The 21,871-nt window shown below is 42.4% G+C and overlaps 1 protein-coding gene across 1 annotated transcript in view; it reads left to right on the forward strand.

The window, feature by feature from the left end:
- The window catches only part of ERC1 (ELKS/RAB6-interacting/CAST family member 1), a 569,800-nt gene that overhangs the window by 89,703 nt on the left and 458,226 nt on the right, over positions 1 to 21,871 (forward strand). The window contains exon 3 of the mRNA XM_065406940.1: positions 19,292 to 19,708. Within this exon, the coding sequence (XP_065263012.1) occupies positions 19,292 to 19,708 (417 nt within the window). The remainder of the gene's footprint in view (positions 1 to 19,291; positions 19,709 to 21,871) is intronic.

Here is a 21,871-nt window from a genome sequence, read left to right on the forward strand (position 1 = left end):
TTTTTATCAATGTAGACCATGTCATAATAGCACTGGTGTAGGACTATCAGTATAATTCAGTTATTTGGAACAGGTCTATAAATGATCTTATCTGCTCTAGATCTACAATATCTGATGACCTGAGTTACAAGACAGATTTCACCTACTCAGTGGCAGATGTTAAGACTCAAATTGCTTTTTGGGCAAAGACATCTGTATATAGGGCCTTGGCAAGAATCAAATCAAATGGAATATCAAGTCATCTCACCAGGCTGGACATTAACAAGACTAGAGACTAGTGTTTTGAGAAAATCAAAGGTGGCCTCGTATAAGGCTAAGGACAACAATATATCCAGGAGGGCAGTCATGCATTGTCTATTTTATGAGGAAATGAATCTCATCATGAGAGACTGTTTCAGCACAAGAATACTAAATGGACACCACCATGACATGTAGGGTAATTGTGGTCAGGCAAGAAAATACCTCGCATCTCAGTGAGTCCTCAGTCAGTTCATGGCTGCCTCCAAGATTCATGGAGCCAAAGGCCTCAAGACCAGTTTGGGAAGATAATATTCAGTATTTATATTGCAATAGCACCTAGGAGGCCCAATCTCAGACCAAGACCCCAGTGTGCTAGGTACTGTATACACACAGAACAAAGATGGTCCCTGCCCCAGAGATCTTACAGTCTAACTAAAATGCATTCTGACCAACTGCAGGAGGTAAAGGTTAATGAGGATGCCATGGCAGAGATGCCACCCAAACCTTGGTCCAGAGATAGAGGTCACTGGACACTGCCAATGCCAGAGTGCAGTAAGGGACTTTCTAGCCCAGCTCTCTCTCCCGATAACAAACCATCTAAGGGTTCTCTGCTGATATCTCAGGCTGGGGCTTCTAAGGGCAAAATAGGTCCATCTGGGTTCATTTGGATTCTGTGCACTACAGGGGAGTAGAACTTCTGGGAAGCCCATTCTTGTACCCTGGGCCAGTATCTTTCTTAAGAGACTCAGAAGGGGCCCATGTGGAGCTTGGAGACAATAAGCACAGACTCTTTTTAGAGCCGGGAGATGGCTAGTGACAAAGTATTTTTGGAACAAACTTTCAGTCCAATTTCATTCCCCACTCTGATACAGGACTCCTAGAATTGAAATAAATAAAACCAGCCAGTTTCCCTTGCATACCGTTACAGAGTGCAGCACGGCAGATCAATCCATCGAAGACTAGGCCACAGACATGCTGATTCCTCTGGGCATGCACATGTTTGTGCACACACACAAAGGAGGAATTTTTCTCCTTGCGAGCAGAAGGCCAACTGCCCAAATCAGAGTCAGAGGCTCAAATAGTAAAATATATTATAAAAAACAAAACACTGCGCCTTCCCCTCCCACCCCGGCCAAACAGATTCTTTCAGCCAGTGCATACTGAGTTTTGCTTAGAATTAGGGTTGTCAATTAATCACAGTTAACTCATGCGATTAATTCAAAAAAATGAATCTCAATTAAAAAAATTAATCGCGATTAATCATAGTTTTAATATCACTGTTAAACAATAGAATACCAATTGAAACTTATTAAATATTTTTGGATGTTTTTCTACATTTTAAAATATATTGATTTTAATTATAACACAATATACAAAGTTGACCGTGCTCACTTTATATTATTTTTATTACAAATATTTGCACTGTAAAAATGGCAAACAAAATAAATGTATGAGGTGAATAGAAAAATACTAAGTACTGTCATGCAATCTCTTTATTGTGTTAGTGCAACCTACAAATGTAGATTTTTGTTTTGTTACATAACTGCACTCAAAAATAAAACAATGTAAAACTTCAGAGACTACAAGTCCACTCAGTCCTACTTCTTGTTCAGCCACTTGCTGAAACAAACAAGTTTGTTTACTTTTACAGGAGATAATGCTGCCCGCTTCTTATTTACAATGTCACCTGAAAGTGAGAAGAGGCATTCGCATGGCACTTTTGTAGCCAGCATTGCAAGGTATTTACGTGCCAGTTGCGCTAAACATTTGTATGCCCCGTCATGCTTCGGCCACCATTCCAGAGGACATGCTTCCATGCTGATGATGCTTGTTAAAAGAATAATGCATTAATTAAATTTGTGACTGAACTCCTTGGGGGAGAAATGTGTATCTTCTACTCTTTTTTACCTCCATTCTACAATATATTTTATGTTATAGCAGTCTCAGATGATGACCCAGCACATGTTGTTCATTTTAAGAACACTTTCACTGCAGATTTGACAAAACACAAAAAGGTACCAATGTGAGATTTCTAAAGATAGCTACAGTACTCGACCCAAGGTGTAAGAATCTGAAGTGCCTTCTAAAATCTGAGAGGGATGAGGTGTGGAGCATGCTTTCAAAAGTCTTAAAAGAGCAACACTCTGCTATGTGGAAACCACAGAACCTGAACCATCAAAAAAGAAAATCAACCTTTCTGCTGGTGGCATCTCACTCAGATGATGAAAATGAATATGCGTCGGTCCGCACTGCTTTAGGTCATTATCGAGCAGAACTCATTATCAGCATGGACACATGTCCTCTGGAACGGTGGTTGAAGCATGAAGGGACATATGAATCTTCAGTACATCTGGCACATAAATATCTTGCAACGCTGGCTACAACAGTGCCATGCGAACACCTGTTCTCACTTTCAGGTGATAATGCTGCCTGCTTCTTATTTACAATATCTCCTGCAAATGTAAACAAAGTTGTTTGAGCGGTTGGCTAAACAAGAAGTAGGACTGAGTGGACTTGTAGGCTCTAAAATTTTACATTGTTTTATTTTAGAATGCAGGTTTTTTTGTAAGTAATTCTACATATGTAAGTTCAACTTTCATAATAAAGAGATTGCACTACAGTACTTGTATTAGGTGAATTGAAAAATACTATTTCTTTTGGTTTTTTTACACTGCAAATATTTGTAATAAAAAATAAATAAAAAGTGAGCACTGTACACTTTGTATTCTGTGTTGTAATTTAAATCAAGATATTTGAAAATGTATAAAATATCCAGAACTATTTAAATAAACGGTATTCTATTATTGAGTGTGATTAATCGCGATTAATTTTTTTAATTGCTTGACCGCCCTACTTAGAATGACTGAAAGCTGCCCCGAGCAAGCTATAGCTGTATATCCCTTCTCCTGCTCCCTGAGAAGCTGTCATGGTGGGATGAGGGTTTTGTGTCTCTCCTAAAAGCTGTGGGTTGTGATGCTCTAACTGTTGGGCTGATGTTTCCAGTTGCCACTGTGGATGACCACGCCCTAATATCCAGGTTATATAACTAGCGTCTGTTGCCGGTTACCATCCCCCTCATCATCCTTTCCACCTTATTCCTCCGGTATCTGGCCATAGAGTGATGAGATGGACAGCAACCCAGATGTGGAAGAACAAGCAGACAATAGGAGGCCTCTTGGCCCACCATTTTTCTTTTTCTACCTCTACTGGTCTCTCATTTCATAAGGCCAGAAGGTTTCTCAATGTGCACCAGTCCAAATTGAACCTGGTATCACTACTGAAGCAAAATGTTGCTATCTCCCTGATGGCCAGGGACTCAGTGATTTTTAACTGAGGGAGATATTTTTACTTGAAAGAATGGACTCCTCCTTGCACATGCCCTTCATAGGCAACTAAGGCTAGGTCTACACTGGGGGGAGGGGGGGAGGGTCGATTTAAGATACGCAAATTCAGCTACGCGAATAGCGTAGCTGAATTCGACGTATCCGATCCGACTTACCCCGCTGTGAGGACGGCGGCAAATCGACCACCGCGGCTCCCCCGTCGACGGCGCTTACTCCTACCTGGGCTGGTGGAGTACGCGCGTCGATTCGGGGATCAATTGTTGCATCCCGACGAGGCGCGATAATTCGATCCCCGAGAGATCGATTTCTACCCACCGATCCAGGCGGGTAGTGAAGACAAGCCCTAAGACAATGCAGGAATCACCTCAACCCCTTTTTTTAGGCATGAAAACTCTGAGGTGACATCAGGAGAACCCCAATCAAACAACAAAACGCCTATGATTGGTCATTCACACCTTGAGTGCCTCTATGTGCTTTCACAAGCAATGCTAACATGCGTGGATGTTGGTCATTGGACTTTGTCCAGAAGGGGGCTACTCTGTTGAGCAATGCAAGAATGACAGGAACAACTTTGTTCCATTATCAATCCATGCTAGGGTTTCTAGGGAATAAATCATCTTCCCGGGCTTTCAGCTGCCCTGTGGCACATTCCACTTCACCCAATGCGCATGTTGGAGGTTAGTCCAACTGTCTTCTACCTGGCTGCATTAGGAACGACTTCATAATCCAGGGCAATAGTGGCTATGCTGGGCCCCCAGAATGAAAATATGAATAAAAATTCCATTAATATCCTTATTTTTGTAATGGAATAGGATTGTTGCTTGTCTGCTCCTGATCAATCAAGACTTTCTGAACAACCTCACATCAAACACTCCACCAGTGATTCAAGGAACACTCATGAAATCCAGGAAAAGCTTGTTTCTGATATGACAGCTCTTTGCTCTTTGAGACATCTGTGCTATATGTGTAGCCAGTTTGCTAAATTAAATTGGTTGGTTTGGAAGCTGCTTACCTTTCAGACCCACATTAGAAAAATTAATGATGTGGCTTCTACATACTTGGAGTATTAGAGGGTAGTTCCCAAGAATTTGGGGATTTCCCAGGTTGGGTTTGTAGAAGTTTTGAGAGCTTGATTTCTCCTCTCTGTCTCCATTGGGATCCATGAGGTCTTCCAGAGTGTAGTGTGCAACATAGACAATTCCTTGCAGTTTGGAATGGTGTTGGGAACCTACCTTAAGCTCCATACCTTAGGCATATCCAGAGCTCTTTGTGTATCGGCAGGACTACTTTCAGGTTATGCCCATGTCTATTTGTGGCTATAGCTGGCTGTTCCAAAAGTAAAGCCATTTCACCCCAGAAGCTTTAAAAATGGGTAACGCATTGTGTCACACTGACTGTCAAGGCTGCTTCCACCAAGGCTTAAGGCACATCTTCAGCCTTCTACTGCAACATCCCAATATCTGAAGTCTTTAATGCTGCTGTGTGGAGCAACCAGCTCATGTTTCTCAAGCATTATGCAATGGACTTGGCTGCTAGATCAGATGCAAAGTTCAAGAGAGTTGTACTCGTGTCTCTGGTTGATGCAGCTGATATTTCTCATGCTTACCAATCATCTATAGTGGGATCCACACTAACACATACTTGAAGAAGAAAGAACTGTTACTTACCCTACAATAACTATGGATCTTCAAGATGTAGTCAGTGTGGATCCTAAGATCTGCCCTCTATCTCTGCTTTCGGAGTCCTCAGGTAACATGGGCTTCTGATTGTAAGGGACCTGAGGGAGGGTTGGGGATGCTCCACCATTTATGCCCTAGTATGGGAGTATGAGATGACACAGGGCACATGCATGGTAGCCCCAGTAGTCACTGCTATTCAAAAGATCCAAGCTTGTGCACATGAGGTGCACGCCCACCTACAGTGGGATCCAAACTGACTACAACATCTGAAAAGAAACCACAGTTACTGTAGTGTGAAAAACCATTCTTTTTTCCCGTGTGTTCTCATCTCCTATCTGGGACTATAGGCTAAACCTTCTGGCCAGCAGATGGAGCTAGATAGAAGTACTGGCCATTTATCATCTTATTCTGGGAATCTCATAGCTGTCTCAGCATGGAAAACGATCCAAGATCGCTATCATTCCCTGGGGGCAGAAAGAGAGTGAGAAACTAAGTATTAACTTTCCTCCCCTTTAAAAAAAAAAAAAAAATGTTACCAGGCACTATAGTGTTTAACACTTTTTTTCAGCAACTGTTGCTTCTTTCTTGTGTGAAGACTAGAAATTCTCTAAACATAATTGGAAGTCAAACCACAGGTAGTCCCATGCCAGGTTTGATTTTGAGAAAAAGCAGTCCTGAAGATTCTGAAGGTTGATTCCTTGTAGCTGAGCAGGCCTCGATGATTTCTGCCATTAGTGTGGGAGCTCTCAAAAACTTTACTGTAGGGGTTCAGATTCCTGCAAGACTGCATCTGATACTATGGTGATGAGCATGCTTCAGTAGAGACATCTGTGGGGCACAGGCCCACTATCCAAACCAAAAAGCCTTTAATACATTCAAATATGTTGTGCAGAAGAGCAGTGGAGAGTGATGGTTTTTCCTATGCCTGTTGTAAAAAAAATAGCTGTACAGCAGTGAATCTTTCCATTAGCGAGATTATGAAGAGCGTAATGTTCTGCAGCCATTGCAGGGACAGGCAATCTCTAGAAATGGTGTATCTCCTAATTTACTTCTTCCCTGGACATTAGTCCCCTGAGTCCTTCAGTAATGTAACTCCAAAAATCTGAATAAAATACTAATTCTTGTGGCAAAGAAGAATCTGATTCTCCCAGTTAATTTTCTCTAAATTAAATTTTGCGTGCACTTCAGAAAAATATCCTTTCCCAAGGACCATTATTGTATTTGATTCTCTGGACTGGTTATTTGGCTGTTGAAAAATGGTATCTAAGGAAGGGTTACTCAATCTGTTCTTGAAGACTAGGAATACTTACACTTCTATGTCCCACATTCATAGGATCTGGGCCTTCTTTGAAAGTTGGTTCATAAAAAGGAAGATAAATCCTGAAAAGGTTATGGTCAGCCAAATTCTTTTGTATTGGACAGGATCATCAAAGACCTTGAGGTGAGCATCCTCCAAGCACACTAAGCAGAAATTGTGAAGTGGTTTATACATAAACTTCAGGGTTAAATGAAGGACCCTGTTCAGATATTACAAAGTTCCCAGGATTGGCAAGTATTGTCAGATTCAAGAAAGGATCCTTTATTCCCTTGTGGAAACTGCACTTCATATGCAGGCTTTATTCGAACTGCTGTCTTGAGCCTGTTTGACGACAGATTCCTGTGCCGCTCATCTATCAACTCTGCATGATTATCACTGTTCACCCAGACATACTAGTGAACTACAAGCACTCTCAGCTAGAGAAGTTTGTCCTTAAGTCCACATGAACAAATAATTTCAAGAAAAGTTAAAAAAAAAATTTCTGAAGTTAAATTCATAATTTCGTCCGAGCCAGGATGTTGTTTTTGTTATTGTTCTAGGCTAGAAACTCCTAAAGGAGCTACATTGTTGAGATGTTGCAGTTCTGAAAGTGTATTTGAATAGGACTCAATGGTTTAGGAAGTTAGCTTGATTTATTTGGTATCTCAAAGAATGTGTAGCATCCAAAATTTTAGTTGCTTTGTGGAGAATCTGTTTGTCCTTAGGTGTACTGAGAAGCAGTGACGCTTACAAGAGCAAAGGTTTTTATGTTCTCAAAGCAGGGGAAAAAACCCTTTAGCAAAGATGGGTGGCAACTTTGATAAAGATTAAGGCTTGATTAGACCTATATAAAACTACAACATGGAACACTGTGTACATATTTGTTATACAGAAAAATTACATTAAAAATTACCTTATTAGGGTTGCAAATTCGAGCACTCAGTGACCGAATTAAGGTTGCCTGGTAACTTGTATGCATGCATTAGGATACAGTCTTTAATTACACAATCATATACTTTTTTTTAAGAGGACCTCCTCTCATTCAGTACACAGGGATGGTGCTCAGTTAATTAGCAGCTAGTCAATATATTTATTTCTCCTTATTCAGTATCTGGCTCTATGCCTTATTTGCTGCACATTATTCAAATCCTGCTCTGATAGAATTAATTTCCTCAGAGGCTTTTCTACAGTGCTCATCAGTCTCTGAGTACTTCACAAATATTAATAAATTTATATCACAACACTGTGTGAGGTGAAGGAGTTGTATCCCCATTTTACAGATGGGGGAACAGGCACAGAGATTAAGGTCAAAAGTTTTCATTAATTTTGGGTGCCCAACTTGAGACCCTTAGAACCAGATTTTTCAGAGTACTTAGAGTTCTATAGCACTTTATATGTTCAGAGCACGGCTCCCATAGATTTCAGTTGCTGCTATGGTTGCTTAGCACTTCTGCAAATTAGATCCTGTCTTATCAGGTTGTGTACTCAGAAAATGAAGAACACACAGTTAATGACAGCCTATGAATAGTTTTGTTTCAGTGACTTGCCTAATATCCCATTGGAACTCTGTGGCAGAAGCATGGATAAAATCCAGTTCTCTAAGACTGCATTCAGCTGTCTTAACCGTGAGACCATCCTTTCTTGTTTTGTAGTCCACTGCCTCATTTAATACACCTTCCAACTTCTATAACAAATAAGGTGGGATCCTACAGACAACAGCCTCCTTCATTCCACAATCTTGATGCACCACCAGAACAGGTCCATCACATGCACTAAACAAGGCTAGGTCTACACTACCCGCCTGAATCGGCGGGTAGAAATCGATCTCTTGGGGATCGAATTATCGCGTCTCGTCAGGACGCGACAATTGATCCCCGAATCGACGTGCTTACTCCACCAGGGGAGGTAGGAGTAAGCGCCGTCGACGAGGAGCCGCGGAGGTCGATTTTGCCGCCGTCCTTACAGCGGGGTAAGTCGGCTCCGATACGTCGAATTCAGCTACGCTATTCGCGTAGCTGAATTTGCGTGTCTTAAATTGACACCCCCCCCCCTCGTAGTGAAGACCTGCCCCAAGACAGGGCCCTCTGGGAAACCATTCTTCTGTGATTATGAAATTAAAGACTACATCCCACATATGCATGGGGTTTCATAAATATTTCCTGACTTCATAGGAATGATGAGACTCAGAAATCTTGGGTTCCATTTCATGCTTTGGAGAAGAATGTGGTCTAGTGGGCACAGATTCCTCTGTCCTTTCACTCCAAACTTGACCATATTTGCACTGCCACTCCAACCTGTCCCTATGTCAATTCTGTGTCTTCCCCGCTCCAGCTTCTTTTCTCACAGTCCCATTCTCCTGGCTACTCAGTCACTGTCTCCAGTCCTCAGGCTTCTCATCCCAATCTCCTTGTCCAGCCAGTCCTAGTCTCCCCCATCGAGCTCACTGTCCAAGCTTCTGTCTCTCCTGCTCTCCACACCCAGTCCCACTCTCTTTGCTCAGTTAGATCCAGTCCCCACTCAAGCTTGTCATCCAATCTGTCTCTCCCCTCTCCACCCTCCAACTGGTTCCCAGTCCTTTTCTTGCCCCATGGGTTCTTCATTCAGTCTTAGTCTGCTCCCACTGCCTGCCTGGTTCATTGTTCCAGTCTCTTTGCCCAGCTAGTCCTAGTTCGCTCTCAGCACCTAGCTTCTTGTCAGATCTTTCTTCCTTGTCCCTGTTCCCCACATCAGTTCCTAATCCCAGTCTGCCTCCCCTCTTCCTATAGCTCCTTGTCCGATCTCAGTGTTCTCACCATCAGCCAACTGGGTTCACAGCCTTCTTACCAACCGATTTCCCTCACCATCTCCCAGTTGCAGCTTCTCCACCCAACCACTCCAAACCTCCCACTACCCTGGCTCCAAGTCCCAGTCTCCTTGCCCAGTTAGTCCCTGTCAGAGTTTTTATCTCCCTCCTCTAGTCCCTGTCTCCCCAGACTCCTTGTTCCAATCTACTCCTTTCTCTCCTTCCTGATCTAGCTTTTGTCACCTCTACATTCAAATCAGATGGCTTCCTCTTCCTTGCTGTCTTGGTGCCAGCAGACAGGATCATTGAGAGCACAGGAGAGAACGGCTTTCTGCTCTCAGTTCCAGTGCCTGGACCCAGCCTGGCCTGGAGCAGCCATGACAGGGAAATTCCAGCTTCAGCCTTATAGACCTGGGCTTGAGGGAGCATGCTCAATTCCTCTATGGGGATGGCACATGCACAGCTTGGTCTGTGCTAGGAGCTATGAGAGGCTCCAGCATTCTCAGTGATGATGGAATCTTTGGAGACTGTAGCTGCTAAAAATCCAAGTGTCTACTAAGCATGTAGTAACTGATTTTTTTTTTTTTTAAACGTGCATAACTTGGCCAAACCTATTCATAGAGTTCAATTTTCAGAGGGATGGAAAAATGCACCTCCTTTACACAAAGGCACCCACCCCTCTGCCAAATTTCAAATTCCTGATCCAAAGCATAGGGCCACTAGGGCTGTTCAAAGAAAAGGTCTCCAGAATTTTTTAATATGGGCAGAACAATGTATTTTTTCCACTTGGCTCAACTGTTTCGACTAAAATTTTTCAAAAAACTTCAGTTGGAGGCAGACACCTGGCATGTGAAATTGCAGCCCAATTTCACAACATTTGCAAAGTTACAAGCAAATAAAAACAGGGTCTTATAACAAGAATTGTAAGGCAACCTTAATAATAGCCAGCGCTACCAGCCCTGCCTTGTGTGTGTGTGTGTGTGTGTGTGTACACACGTGTAAAAAATTACATTAAAAGAGTATTCAGTTGCAAAGTCAAGCACTTTCAGAAGTTGGCAAAGGCCAGAATTGAGGTTGTCTGTATATCCTAAGTTGGCTCCCTTGTACCCATGCATTGTTATATAATTTTGTGATCATATATTATTTTTTTCTACAGCCCTGTTCTCCCCTCCCCCATTATTCAGTGAACAGGGACAGCACTCAATTAATAAGCAGGTATTCAATATGTTGATTTATCCTCATTGGTTTGCAGACAGAATTATTAATTTGCTCATGGAGTTTTCTGTGATGTCCCAGTGTCTTCAGATGCAGCTGTGAGAATGTTCATTCTCAGAAATTGAAGAACACACAATTAGTGACCACCTGTGAAAAGTTTTGGTTTAATTGACTTACCATGCATCACTCTCAGGGAAAGAATCCAACTGTCCAGGGTAACATTCAGCTGCCTTAGCCATAAGACCATTCTTTGTTTTCGTGCCATCCCTTATATATTCACTATACATCTTCTAACTTCTGTAATGAATGAGGTCTTACAGTCAAGAGCCTCATTCACTATATAACCCTGATTCATTCCCAGAGCACAGTTCATCATGTGCACTGTAAGAGGCAAGGGACCTATGGAAAATCATATGTGATCATCTTATTAAGGACTGTATTATAATGCATATTCACAAGGGGTCCCAATTAAGGTTGCATAGGCAACTTTAATTCTGTAACTTACTAACTTTGTGTGCTTGATTTTGAACTGTTAATGTGCTTGTAACGTAGTTTTTGTGAGTGATTTTCCGAGGCTTTTAAAAAAGCAAACTGAAAAAACCCGAATTCTATCATGTGGAAGCATACTGACCCCTACATGGGTCATCAGCAGGGTTAGAACCTTTAGATCCAGAGCACAGCACTCTGAGGTAACTGAATGACTGATAGCAGTAGTCAGTTGTCATCCTTTATGTTGTTCCTCCACTAGGGGAGGTTGACACAAAACTTTGCCAATAATTTTCACAGGTATTTGCTCATTGCAGAGGAATTCAACTTGGATTTAATTCCAGGTTCTGGAGCAAGTGTGTTCTAAAGGGCATAAATGCTTCTGCCCCATTTCTCCCTGAGCCTGACCCTATCTGCCTACGTCTTCTCCAGCCTATCCCTGTGTCAGTTCTTGTCTCCCTTCCCCTTGCCCCCAGTCTCCTCGTCTGATCTTTAGCCTCCCCTCACCTTCTTCTGGCTCCCTGTCCATGTTCCTGCCTCTCTTCCCCCCTGGGTTCCTTGTCACAGCTCCTAGTCTTCCCTCACAGACACCTTATCATAATTTACTTGTTCACTCCCTACTTCATCCCTCTAGCTTGGCTCAGCTCCTTACCCCTGTGCATTTCAGTCAGATCGCGTCCTTCTCTTTTATGGTATCAGGATACCAGCAGCAGGAACATTCAAAACACGAGAGACATTTTCCCTGTCCCTCAGTTCCTGTGCCTGGCACCACAGTAACCCACCCCTCAGCCGTCATGAGTCTCAATTGCGGGGAAAATCCTGCTTAGTTCCTGCATCTCTGGGTTGGAGCATGCTCAGTACAGATAAAAATCTTTGGGGAATTTAGTTGCCAAACTCTAACCAATCTATACTGAGCATGTATGCATTTAGATTTTGTTGAAAGGCTTATTGCTTGGCCAGATTTGAAAGGTTTTTTCATATTTTTGCACAACACAGAGTACTTGTCATCCTATGCTGTGTAATGCAACAGACGGTATGGACCCACTTCAGGCCATATATAGAAGAGCTGTTTTATCGTACGGCTCAGATTATTCCAGTTGCCAGTGAAAGTGTGTGTACGACCTTTTAAATTATGTAATGCCACCAAGATCATGAGTGTGCAAACATCTTTCCAAGGTCCACTCTGCTTGGTATAGGAGAGGTACCTGTTGGTAGTTGAGAGACACTCATACTCCATAGAAGGCATGGTATTTTTTTATTTCTCCTTAAAGGTTGCCTTGGTGTAAGCCTTTATATCCATCACATAAGTGAATTGTTTTGTCCCTCCTGAAACCAAAGCGTCCAGTTCTGTGCAGAATGGAAGTTTTAGGTTCAAGTCACTAGTCCAATCTTATTTCATACGATTTACTTGAAATTTCACCTGTATCAGCAGATTTAAAGCTGTTCTATGCACCCATTGCTGGCACAGAAGATACTTAATCACAACTCTTGATGTTTTTAGTTAAAAAATTAATCTGTTCAGGGCAATCTGTCTATAATAGCTTACTAAGAAATTAATCAAATAGGATCACATTTTAGATTTTATGTTTTCAGAAAGTCCTAACTTTGAGATTTCCTCTTAGTAGAGTGAGAGTAGATACCTTTAGAAATTCAGACATGGAATGGTAGCTGGTACTGACTAGCTTAGAGTTATAAAAATAACTTTCCTTTGACTACTCTAGCATATTAGAGTGTTTGTGACTTCTGCCAGGAGAACAAATTAATATATAACCTAGAAGCCCAGTGACCTGCTAGAAGTGTATTATGGTACAAAAGTGGCAGCCAAACAGAGTTTTCAGGAAGTAGTTACTGGATCTGACAGCACTCAGTTAAAATTTATTTCTTCTGCAGACTTTAAATTCTAAGAGTCAAATGTCTGCATCTCAGTCTTGGTTTCTTTTGGACTACAGGACTATCAATTTGTTTACTCCTGTCCTTTTTTAGGATTTAAATTTACTGTTGGTGCTTTTCTTCTACAGTTTCTTGTGGATGTGTTGTTGCTTCATGACACCCCCTTAAACCAGATGAGTCATTCATGTGAGTCTGGTTCAGCAGAGAGATGTACTACCAACAATCTTAAGCCCTTTATCTATAGAATTTGTTTACCTCCTTGCTCTTCTGCTGTCTCAGAGATAAATCAGTGTAAGGTTTTCTTAATATACAAGTTAATTTGTTAGGATTTAATTTAAGTGGGAGCCAATTAGAACCATGGCTTTGCTTCCAAGCTAAGCTACACATTATAAAAATCACTCTGTCATTTCCATACAAATAAGGATCCTGGTGCCCCTGAGCCATCTTACAGTGAGCATGCAGTGTTTTTGGAATCAGCAAGTTCTGTTTCATCAGGGCCCTGCTGGACACCTGACATTAGCCCTTTTGTCAGTTTCTCTGCATCGGCTGCAGCTGAATGTCAGCAGGGACTCCCTTCAGATAGACAGGCTTTTGCCTTGGGTATGCGTTCAGCAGAATCTGTATCTCAGAAATGTTGCCCAAATGATAACACTTTGAGAATGAGTGAGAGAAAGAAAGACTTCCTTATTTTCTCTCCTGATTTGTGATTGAGTTTTGCTTTAGTGGCCCTGGTTTCTCCTAACATTTGGAGCATGGTTGCTGCCCAGCTCTGTGTGGCTCATCCTTTTCCTGACATTTGAAATACTTTCATTTCAGGGAAGACTTATAAAGGTAGCTTGTTAGTGAGGACTTTTAGTTTTCATATGTGCTGAGATGCTGGCAGGAAAAGCAAATTCATGATCTCATGTAGATTCTGCCAATTTCTGTGACTACAAAACATTTGAGATAGGGAGAACTTGGGTGGAATCCCTCTACTGGTAAAGCTTATCTCCCTGGAAGACAACCATACAGTCATTCCAACTTCTGTTTCTCAGAGGCTTTCTTTAACCTTGTGTAACGGGGTTGGGGCACCTCCTTGTGGCCATGTCTGGGGATTAACTCCTTTCTAGTCTGATGCCCCCTTTCTGATGGTTGCTCACACCGCATTCCCCCTCACTCTCCAGGACTCGCAGTGCTCTTTCTTGGTGATTCAGCCCTTTGGACAGATCACTGTATAGTCCTACCCTTCAGGGGCATCGAAGTCCCACTGGATCACCTGTTTGTATGCTGCTCCAGACAGTCTTTCACTCCAAGGCTAGGCCCTGTGCCACTTTCCCAGCAGCTGGGAGGGAACCTGGACTCACCCACTACTCTGTACTCCAGCCTAGGGACCCTATATCCAGCAACTATAGTCTGCTTGCTCCCAGACTTTATTTCCCTAGACTCCTTCCTGCTCCCTTTTTTATCTTCTGTTCCACTGCCCTGGGTTTGCTGACCCTCCCAGGGGACTACTTCCCCTCTTGGACATCATGGCAGACACTGTAGCTCCAAACAAACCTCCCTTCTCCCAGGGAGCAACTACAGACTACTTCCCCTGCAGCCCCTTTCTGTTCTCAGCTTCATCCTTGTATACAAGCCCAACTTGCTCCCTCCCAGGTGAACTTCATCTTCCATTAGGCTTATTGATTCCAGGCTGTGCTCCAGGTGCAGCATAAGAGGTTAATTGACCGAATTTAACCTGTTGTGTCTTGTGTGGGGTGGATATCACATCACACCTTGATAAACCTAGTTTGCTATCATTTATATAGTACTTTTCTGTCCATTTTCCTTTTCCCCTGTAAGCTTTCTGTGCTTTATTGATCATAAAGGTACATGTACAAGCTACAAAGAATACAAAGGTAACTCAGTCTTTCCCAGTACTTAGCATTTTGCATCTAGAGAGTTGATAGAGAGTAGCTTGGTCATTGAACAGAGCCACAGAGAACCACAAAAAACGTGTGTGTCATCCTGATGATGTACTGGCATGTATATGTCATGAATCTGTCACAGTAAATAATTAGTTGTGTCATATATTGACAATCATTCATGACACAGTATTATGTAATATTGGCATGGTTTTCCCCTTGGTGCTGGGATAGGCGAGGAACTCCTTCCTCTCCTCTGGCTGCTGAAAAGGAAGTCTTCCTCCTCATCTTCTTGGCTGCTGGGAGGGGCAGGTGTGTGTCGCCTCTTTCTACTTTTACCTGACCTGGCTGCTGAGACAGAAGGAAGAGGATGTGTGTTGCTCCCTTCCTATTTTAGTCACACTTTCGTTCAACAGGAGGGAAGTCACACTAGGGCTTGCCACACCACCAGTTCTTTTATCTCAGTGCTTTTGGAACGGCGTTTAATATACAGAGCAACATAGTATGCTTTTGTGATGGTGCTTTTCTTTATACAGGATTTTGATCAGACCCAGAGGTTCAGAGTTTTGTGTGCCAGTACATCAAGAACTGAATGAGTTATATGAGCTTTGAGTTGACTATCCCGCTAAGACCTCCAGGGTAATCACTTGCATTTCCTCTCAAAGATTCTCTCACTACCTTTTCATCTGCAGAGGGCTAACTCACTAGAGAGAGAAGTCTTTATGTTCGTGAAATCTAAAGACATTGTCAAGTACTGTAGGTTCCAATTTTTACCTACTCTTAAAATTGAGCTTTCTGTTAACAATATGTTAAAAACTACAGCATCTTTTTCATGGAAACTGAAAGTATTGAGTGTTAAAAATATTAAAGGCATTACAAAAATAGTCTTACATTTATTTTGAGATCATGTGAGACACTTGCAATGGGCTCTTTCAAGCTTGAGTGAGGTTTCAAGTGAATTCAGGATCTGAAACTAGGCTTAGCTTTTCAGTGGCCAATATTAGATGGATTTATAAATAATATGTTCCCTTCCTTTCCCAAGGAATTGCAATGTTTAAAGAATGCAGGCAGAGAACTGGATGAGAAACAGTGGTAAAACTCAGTTTATGAGGGAAGTGAGTATGTCCTATTTAAAATGTTGTAGAAGAAGGGCTATGCCCACCTGAAGAACCACCTTATAGTTCATACCAACAGGGCACTGTTCTATTGGTATCAAAAACAGAAAAGCAGCCTATTAGCCAGCAGACAAAAGAACTCTATAGAGCAATAATATACTGGGAAGGAGAGCATGTCAAATTTCCTGCATCTTAATTTACTGCTACACTGCATATTATCATTTTTTTTTTCAATTAAGTAGTTCAGAGTATTTAATTGTAATTGTAAGCAGTAATTCATAAACATATTGCTGATCTCTTATTTGCAAAGCGTTTAGCTCTCTTCTTTCTTCCTAGGAAACATACTTTGACTACATTTGCTAGTTACTGACCCTTCCATTGGGTACGGCATAACTCCGTTGTCCTCACCCATGAATCTGAAATGACATGAATTCCATAAGTGCTGCTTCTATTGGCATCAACATTTTTCTCTTTTACAATTACCCTATTTGAACCACTTAAAAATAGCTTTCAGTTTCTCAGCTCAGATGTTGATTGCATCTGTGGAAAATCATTCATGCTGAATTTGGGGAGATGTTTTATACTGGAATAGGTGGTAATGTTTTCCTGGGATACAGCTTTGCCTGGGACATGATCCCATATTAATCAGATTATAAAAATTCAAGTCTAGGAAGTTTGTTGTGGTGACTTCTTTTTAGTTAGGGTTATAAATAGCCTAAGACTAATTTTCTGTGGCAGTACAGGAAGCCATTCTGCTGTTCTAATGCATGTGGTGATTCAGAGGAAGCTGCTTCTCATGCCTTCCTGGAGGGAGGAAAGTGTGGAAAGCGAGGTAAGAGTGGATACATGTGAAATATGGATGTTAAGCAGACCATGCTCTGTGGTTGAAATGGGATGAGTAGTTTCCCTAATAAAGATAAGTTCCATTTTGGTGTATAGACTGGCTACCTTAGGTATTTGCACTGAGCTTAGTGGAGCACTTTTCAATTGTTTGGTGCAAATTCTCTTGTTACCAGTGCAGCCCCATTGGTATTGCAATGGTGAAAATTAGGAGAATGTGAGCGCATGAGATTTTTTCTTACAATTTAGTCTGCATGGATGAGTTGGATAAACTGTGGGCAGGTCTTCACTACGGGGGGGGGGGGTCGATTTAAGATACGCAAATTCAGCTACGCGAATAGCGTAGCTGAATTCGACGTATCGCAGCCGACTTACCCCGCTGTAAGGACGGTGGCAAAATCGACTTCCGCGGCTTCCCATCGACGGCACTTACTCCCACCTCCGCTGGTGGAGTAAGAGTGTCGATTCGGGGATCGATTGTCGCGTCCCAACGAGACGCGATAATTCGATCCCCGAGAGGTCGATTTCTACCCGCCGATTCTGGCGGGTAGTGTAGACCTAGCCTGTAGTAGTTTGGCTGCCTGACTTCCCCCTCATTCACCTAACATGCTTGCTGTTGCTCTTCTGAGCTTTAAAGCGTGGAGGTGTAATGACATTTTTGTCTGGAATGCAACTTGGAGAAGTGACACTGGCAATTTGTTTCAAAGAAGATTGAAAGCTAAAAGTGCTTTACAATTCCAGGCTGTGGTGTGCTCAGGGCATAAGTTGTCTTCCATTTTGCAAGTAAATGCATGGGTAGAAATTCAGATTGCCGCATACACTTTACCTTACAGCATACAACAAATAATCATCCATGTTCAGGAATACACCTGTGTGAGAGATCCAGAACCATCATTATAACTTAAGTACTATTTTCTGCTGAACTGAAACAGTAACTATCAAGTATCATAAAATTACAAATAGAAGAAAAGGTCAAATAAACCTCAAAATCTTGAGATAACTCCCTTTGAGGGGAGGGGACCCCAAATAACGGGGCTTGGAGTGTTTGAACTCTCACGTAGTGAGGAAAGTAGTACTGAAATAGTTGTTTACAGCCCCACAGACTGCCTTCATACATCAGTCCCTACAACAGCAATAGCTGTTAAAACCACAAAGATCAACTAAATTCATGTGTTTATGAAGTAGAAAATATCGCTTCCTCCCTGTTCCCTTTTTCAGAGGAATATGCAACAAACAAATTACTGGAGGAATCCTACAGTCTCCTTGTCCTTTCTAGTGCTTATGCTATTGCTACCACTGGTTGCATCTGTGCTGTTTTTGGAAGTTGCTGTAATGTAGGCACTTATTTTTCTAGTGTCGAGGAAGGCCTCACAGAATTCAATTCAGCTGGCCTGTTCAAAGGCAAACTGAATTATGTCTGTCTTTTTGCCTTGACCATGAAAAGAGGATAGTTTTGTGGTTGTCTCAGATTTGTCAGTCAGACCTCGTTTCTATTTTTACATCTCCTACGAACTTCCTGTCTTGCCTGGATATTATTTCATTCAGTGCCTTTTTTTCTCTGTAAATGGGAATAATGCTTACCAACTCACAGAGCAGGTACATCTACACAGCCAAACAAACAAACAAAAAACACACCCCAAAAACCCATGGAAACAAGTCTCAGAGCCTGGGTCAACTGACTTGGATTCATGGTGCTCACGCTATGGGGCTAAAAATAACATTGTAGACATTCCCACTTGGGCTGGAGCCTGGACTCTGAGACGTACACCCCTCACTGGATTTCAGAGCCCAGAACATCTACACTGCTATTTTTAGCCCCATAGCGGGAGCCCTACAAGCCTGAATCAGTTGACTGAGACTCTCTACCGTGTGTGTGTGTGTATGGAGGGGTGGGGGGGGTGGTTGCATTGTAATAGAGAGAATTGTTCTGCAGTCATACACTGACATCTTTTTAATAATGACAATTCTTGGGGGATGGGAAACAAAATGTATAACCAATTTTTAAAAATAATTTGATATTGCTCCTTCATGAGCTACCACAGTGTTTCCTACCTCACTCTGTTAAAAGGTCAGCACTAGTAACCAGTGTTTCTTTATTCCTTGTTTGTTTGCTGATGTCCAAGGGAATTGCTCTAGTTCTTGGGCCTTTGATGCTGAAGTGAGATGAACTAAGAATAACAGAGTAGCAAAGTGTTCATTTATACTTTTCAGTACACTGATTTTTCCTAGTAATACTCTTCCATTCTGGACATTGACTTGCATGGGTGGGTGGAGATAGGGGAATTACGTGCAAGAGAATCTTTCTCCATCATTCAGGACCTTAAAACTTGCAACTCAATAACTCTCTCCCTCCATCCCCGAAAGTTGGGGAAATTATAGTTATCTGCTGTCAAAAATGTTGAGTGTTGGCAGCTGTTGTGTATTCCTTCTGACTGATTGGTCAAGAGGATTCAAGCAGCCCATGTATTTCCAATTTTTCACTAAGGAAGGGAATTCACTGATCTAGTTTTCTGCTTCTAGCACATGCAGATGACGATCCAGGCTCTCCAGGATGAGCTTCGGATACAGAGGGACCTGAACCAGCTGTTCCAGCAGGACAGCAGCAGTAGACCCAGTGAACCGTTTGTGGCAGAGCTGACAGAGGAGAACTTCCAACGGCTTCATGCAGAGCATGAGCGCCAGGCCAAGGAACTTTTCCTGCTGCGCAAAACCTTAGAAGAGATGGAATTGCGCATTGAGACTCAGAAGCAGACCTTAAATGCCCGTGATGAGTCCATCAAAAAGCTGCTGGAGATGTTGCAGAGTAAAGGACTGTCTTCAAAAGCCACAGAGGAGGATCATGAGCGGACAAGACGGTTGGCTGAAGCAGAGATGCATGTCCACCACCTGGAGAGCCTGCTGGAACAGAAGGAGAAGGAAAACAATATGTTGAGAGAGGTGAGTGACCCAGACATTAATTAATCTAAAAAATAATTCATTCCATGAGCGATCTTCCTATCCCTCCTTCCTAGCGTTAATCTCTGCTAATTCATGCTTGTATGCCTTCCATTCCTTTTCTGATATTCACCCTTTCACCACTGTGGGAACAGCATTTCCCATGATGGATAGACTGTAGATTAAAAAATAATCTGATGGAGTTTGTCCCCTAAATTAAAACCTCTCGTTTGTTTTTGTCTCCCCTCCCCACCCCTCCCCCAGCTCCCGTTTGCCTTTACTCCCCACATGAAGCTGTGGAAGTTCACTATCGCGGGAATGTAACGTTCATTCAACCTCTTTTTTTTTTTTTAATTGAGAGCAAACATCTACCTGTATTTAGGAAAGAGAGAAACCTTGGCAGCATTAATGGATGATCACTCTGCAGTTTCCATGGAAACAGTTGACTTGCTATGTAGGGTTTTTGTGATTAAAAAAACATTAGCTGCCTCAGATGCACAGCCAAAAAAGATTATTTAAAGGAACACTGTTGCAAAAATTTATAACAAAACAATACTTAGATATGTATTGTATATTGTGGACATATGATGACAAGCATTCTTAAGTATAAATCACCCACAACCAGTTATAATGAAATGTAGGCTACTAATCCTACAAACAGTACTTATCTGTCTTAGAGAAATGCATGAAAATCAGCAATGTGCATCCCTCAGTCTTCAGCCAGTGTCATTAAATTTCTTGTCACTGTATTTCCTCTATTACCTGTAGATAATGTAACGATTAACTCTGAAAATGCTGGCATTTTCCTGTCAGTACATGGATTCAACAAAGGCAAAGTTTTCCAAAAAGTTGATTGCACATAAAAATTTGGTAACTGAACATACATATAAGTAGGTTCATAAATACCCAGTTTACACACACAAATTAGTCACATAATTACACAGGCCTTTTGTTCTCATATGTTTTTTGAAAAGCTGGCTTATTTGTCTGTCTACACACAGGGCCCAAACCTGATCCTTTGGAAACAGGAGGGAGGAGGATCATTCACAAAGTTTCTGAAATGGGCATTCTGCAGCAACCAAAGTGTTGCATACCTCCTTGTTATACATTTTCCATCTCCTGTCCATTTACATTTGTGCTCTTACAGGTTTCTATATATAAGGAAGGTAGAATCCAGAGAATTTCTTGGTCAGATTTAGAACACTAAGCTCTTGAATGCCTGGAGTGAAGATATTATATTTTCAGACTTTCTCCATTCAGAGTTCTTGTCTTTTTAGTAAATATTGATACTGTTTGCCCCACTCCAGGCTTTTATTTCTGCAGAAGTTAAAATGGCTTTGTGATGGGGGTAGACTAGGCCCAGATACCCCCTGTTGGAGGCTTCAGAATCCTGCTCCACTTGTCTCGGGAAAGGAGCAGTGGAGCGGTTCTCCAAGTGGGCTAGAGTGGCTGCAGGGGAAGCAGCCGATCAGGGAGGCTGTAGGGGAAGCAGCCGATCATGGCCCAGGAGGGCTATATAAAAAGAGCTGCAAGACAGAGCAGCAGTCAGTTGCTGCCTGGAGTTGGAGGAGAGAGGACTGTGTTCCTGGCTGGCTGAAGGAGCAGCAGGATCACAGACAGCTCAGGATGGGCAGGGACCAGAGGAGCAAAGCAGGAGCTTGTGGCTAGTGCTGGGCCTGAGTAAGTATTGAGCCCAGGGAGGGCCGCAAAAGACAGTGTCTCCACAGAGGAAGCCCTGGGGGTATGGACCCATACCAGGGCTGGGACAAGTTAAAGACTATACCCCAAAAGGGATTTTTTTTGTTTCACATAGAGACAGTGTGTGTGACTTGGCCGGAGGGCTGAGTCACTGAAAAACTGCCTGAGAAACCACTGGTAGGTCACCTTAAACTGAAAGACTGCAGGCACACCTGTCCGGAAGGGGGCGCTTGTGAGAGGTGGGTGCCATGCCATTACAATTTTCCGACCAGAAGGGGGGCTTGCAAGAGATGGGTGCCATGCCATTACAGGCTTCCATTTATTCCCTCTCTAAGCACCAGCATCAATAGTGAGAAGTCAGGAGGAAGATGTACCTCTTTAGAGAGAGAGAGAGATTCTGCTGCAGAGCAGCAGGTGTTGGGAGTGAGACAGGAGATAAGGAGTCTTCGTAGTGTAGTTGAAAGGCTG

The sequence above is a fragment of the Emys orbicularis genome, chromosome 1 (genome assembly GCF_028017835.1).
Source record: "Emys orbicularis isolate rEmyOrb1 chromosome 1, rEmyOrb1.hap1, whole genome shotgun sequence".
In the NCBI taxonomy this organism is placed as follows: domain Eukaryota; kingdom Metazoa; phylum Chordata; order Testudines; family Emydidae; genus Emys; species Emys orbicularis.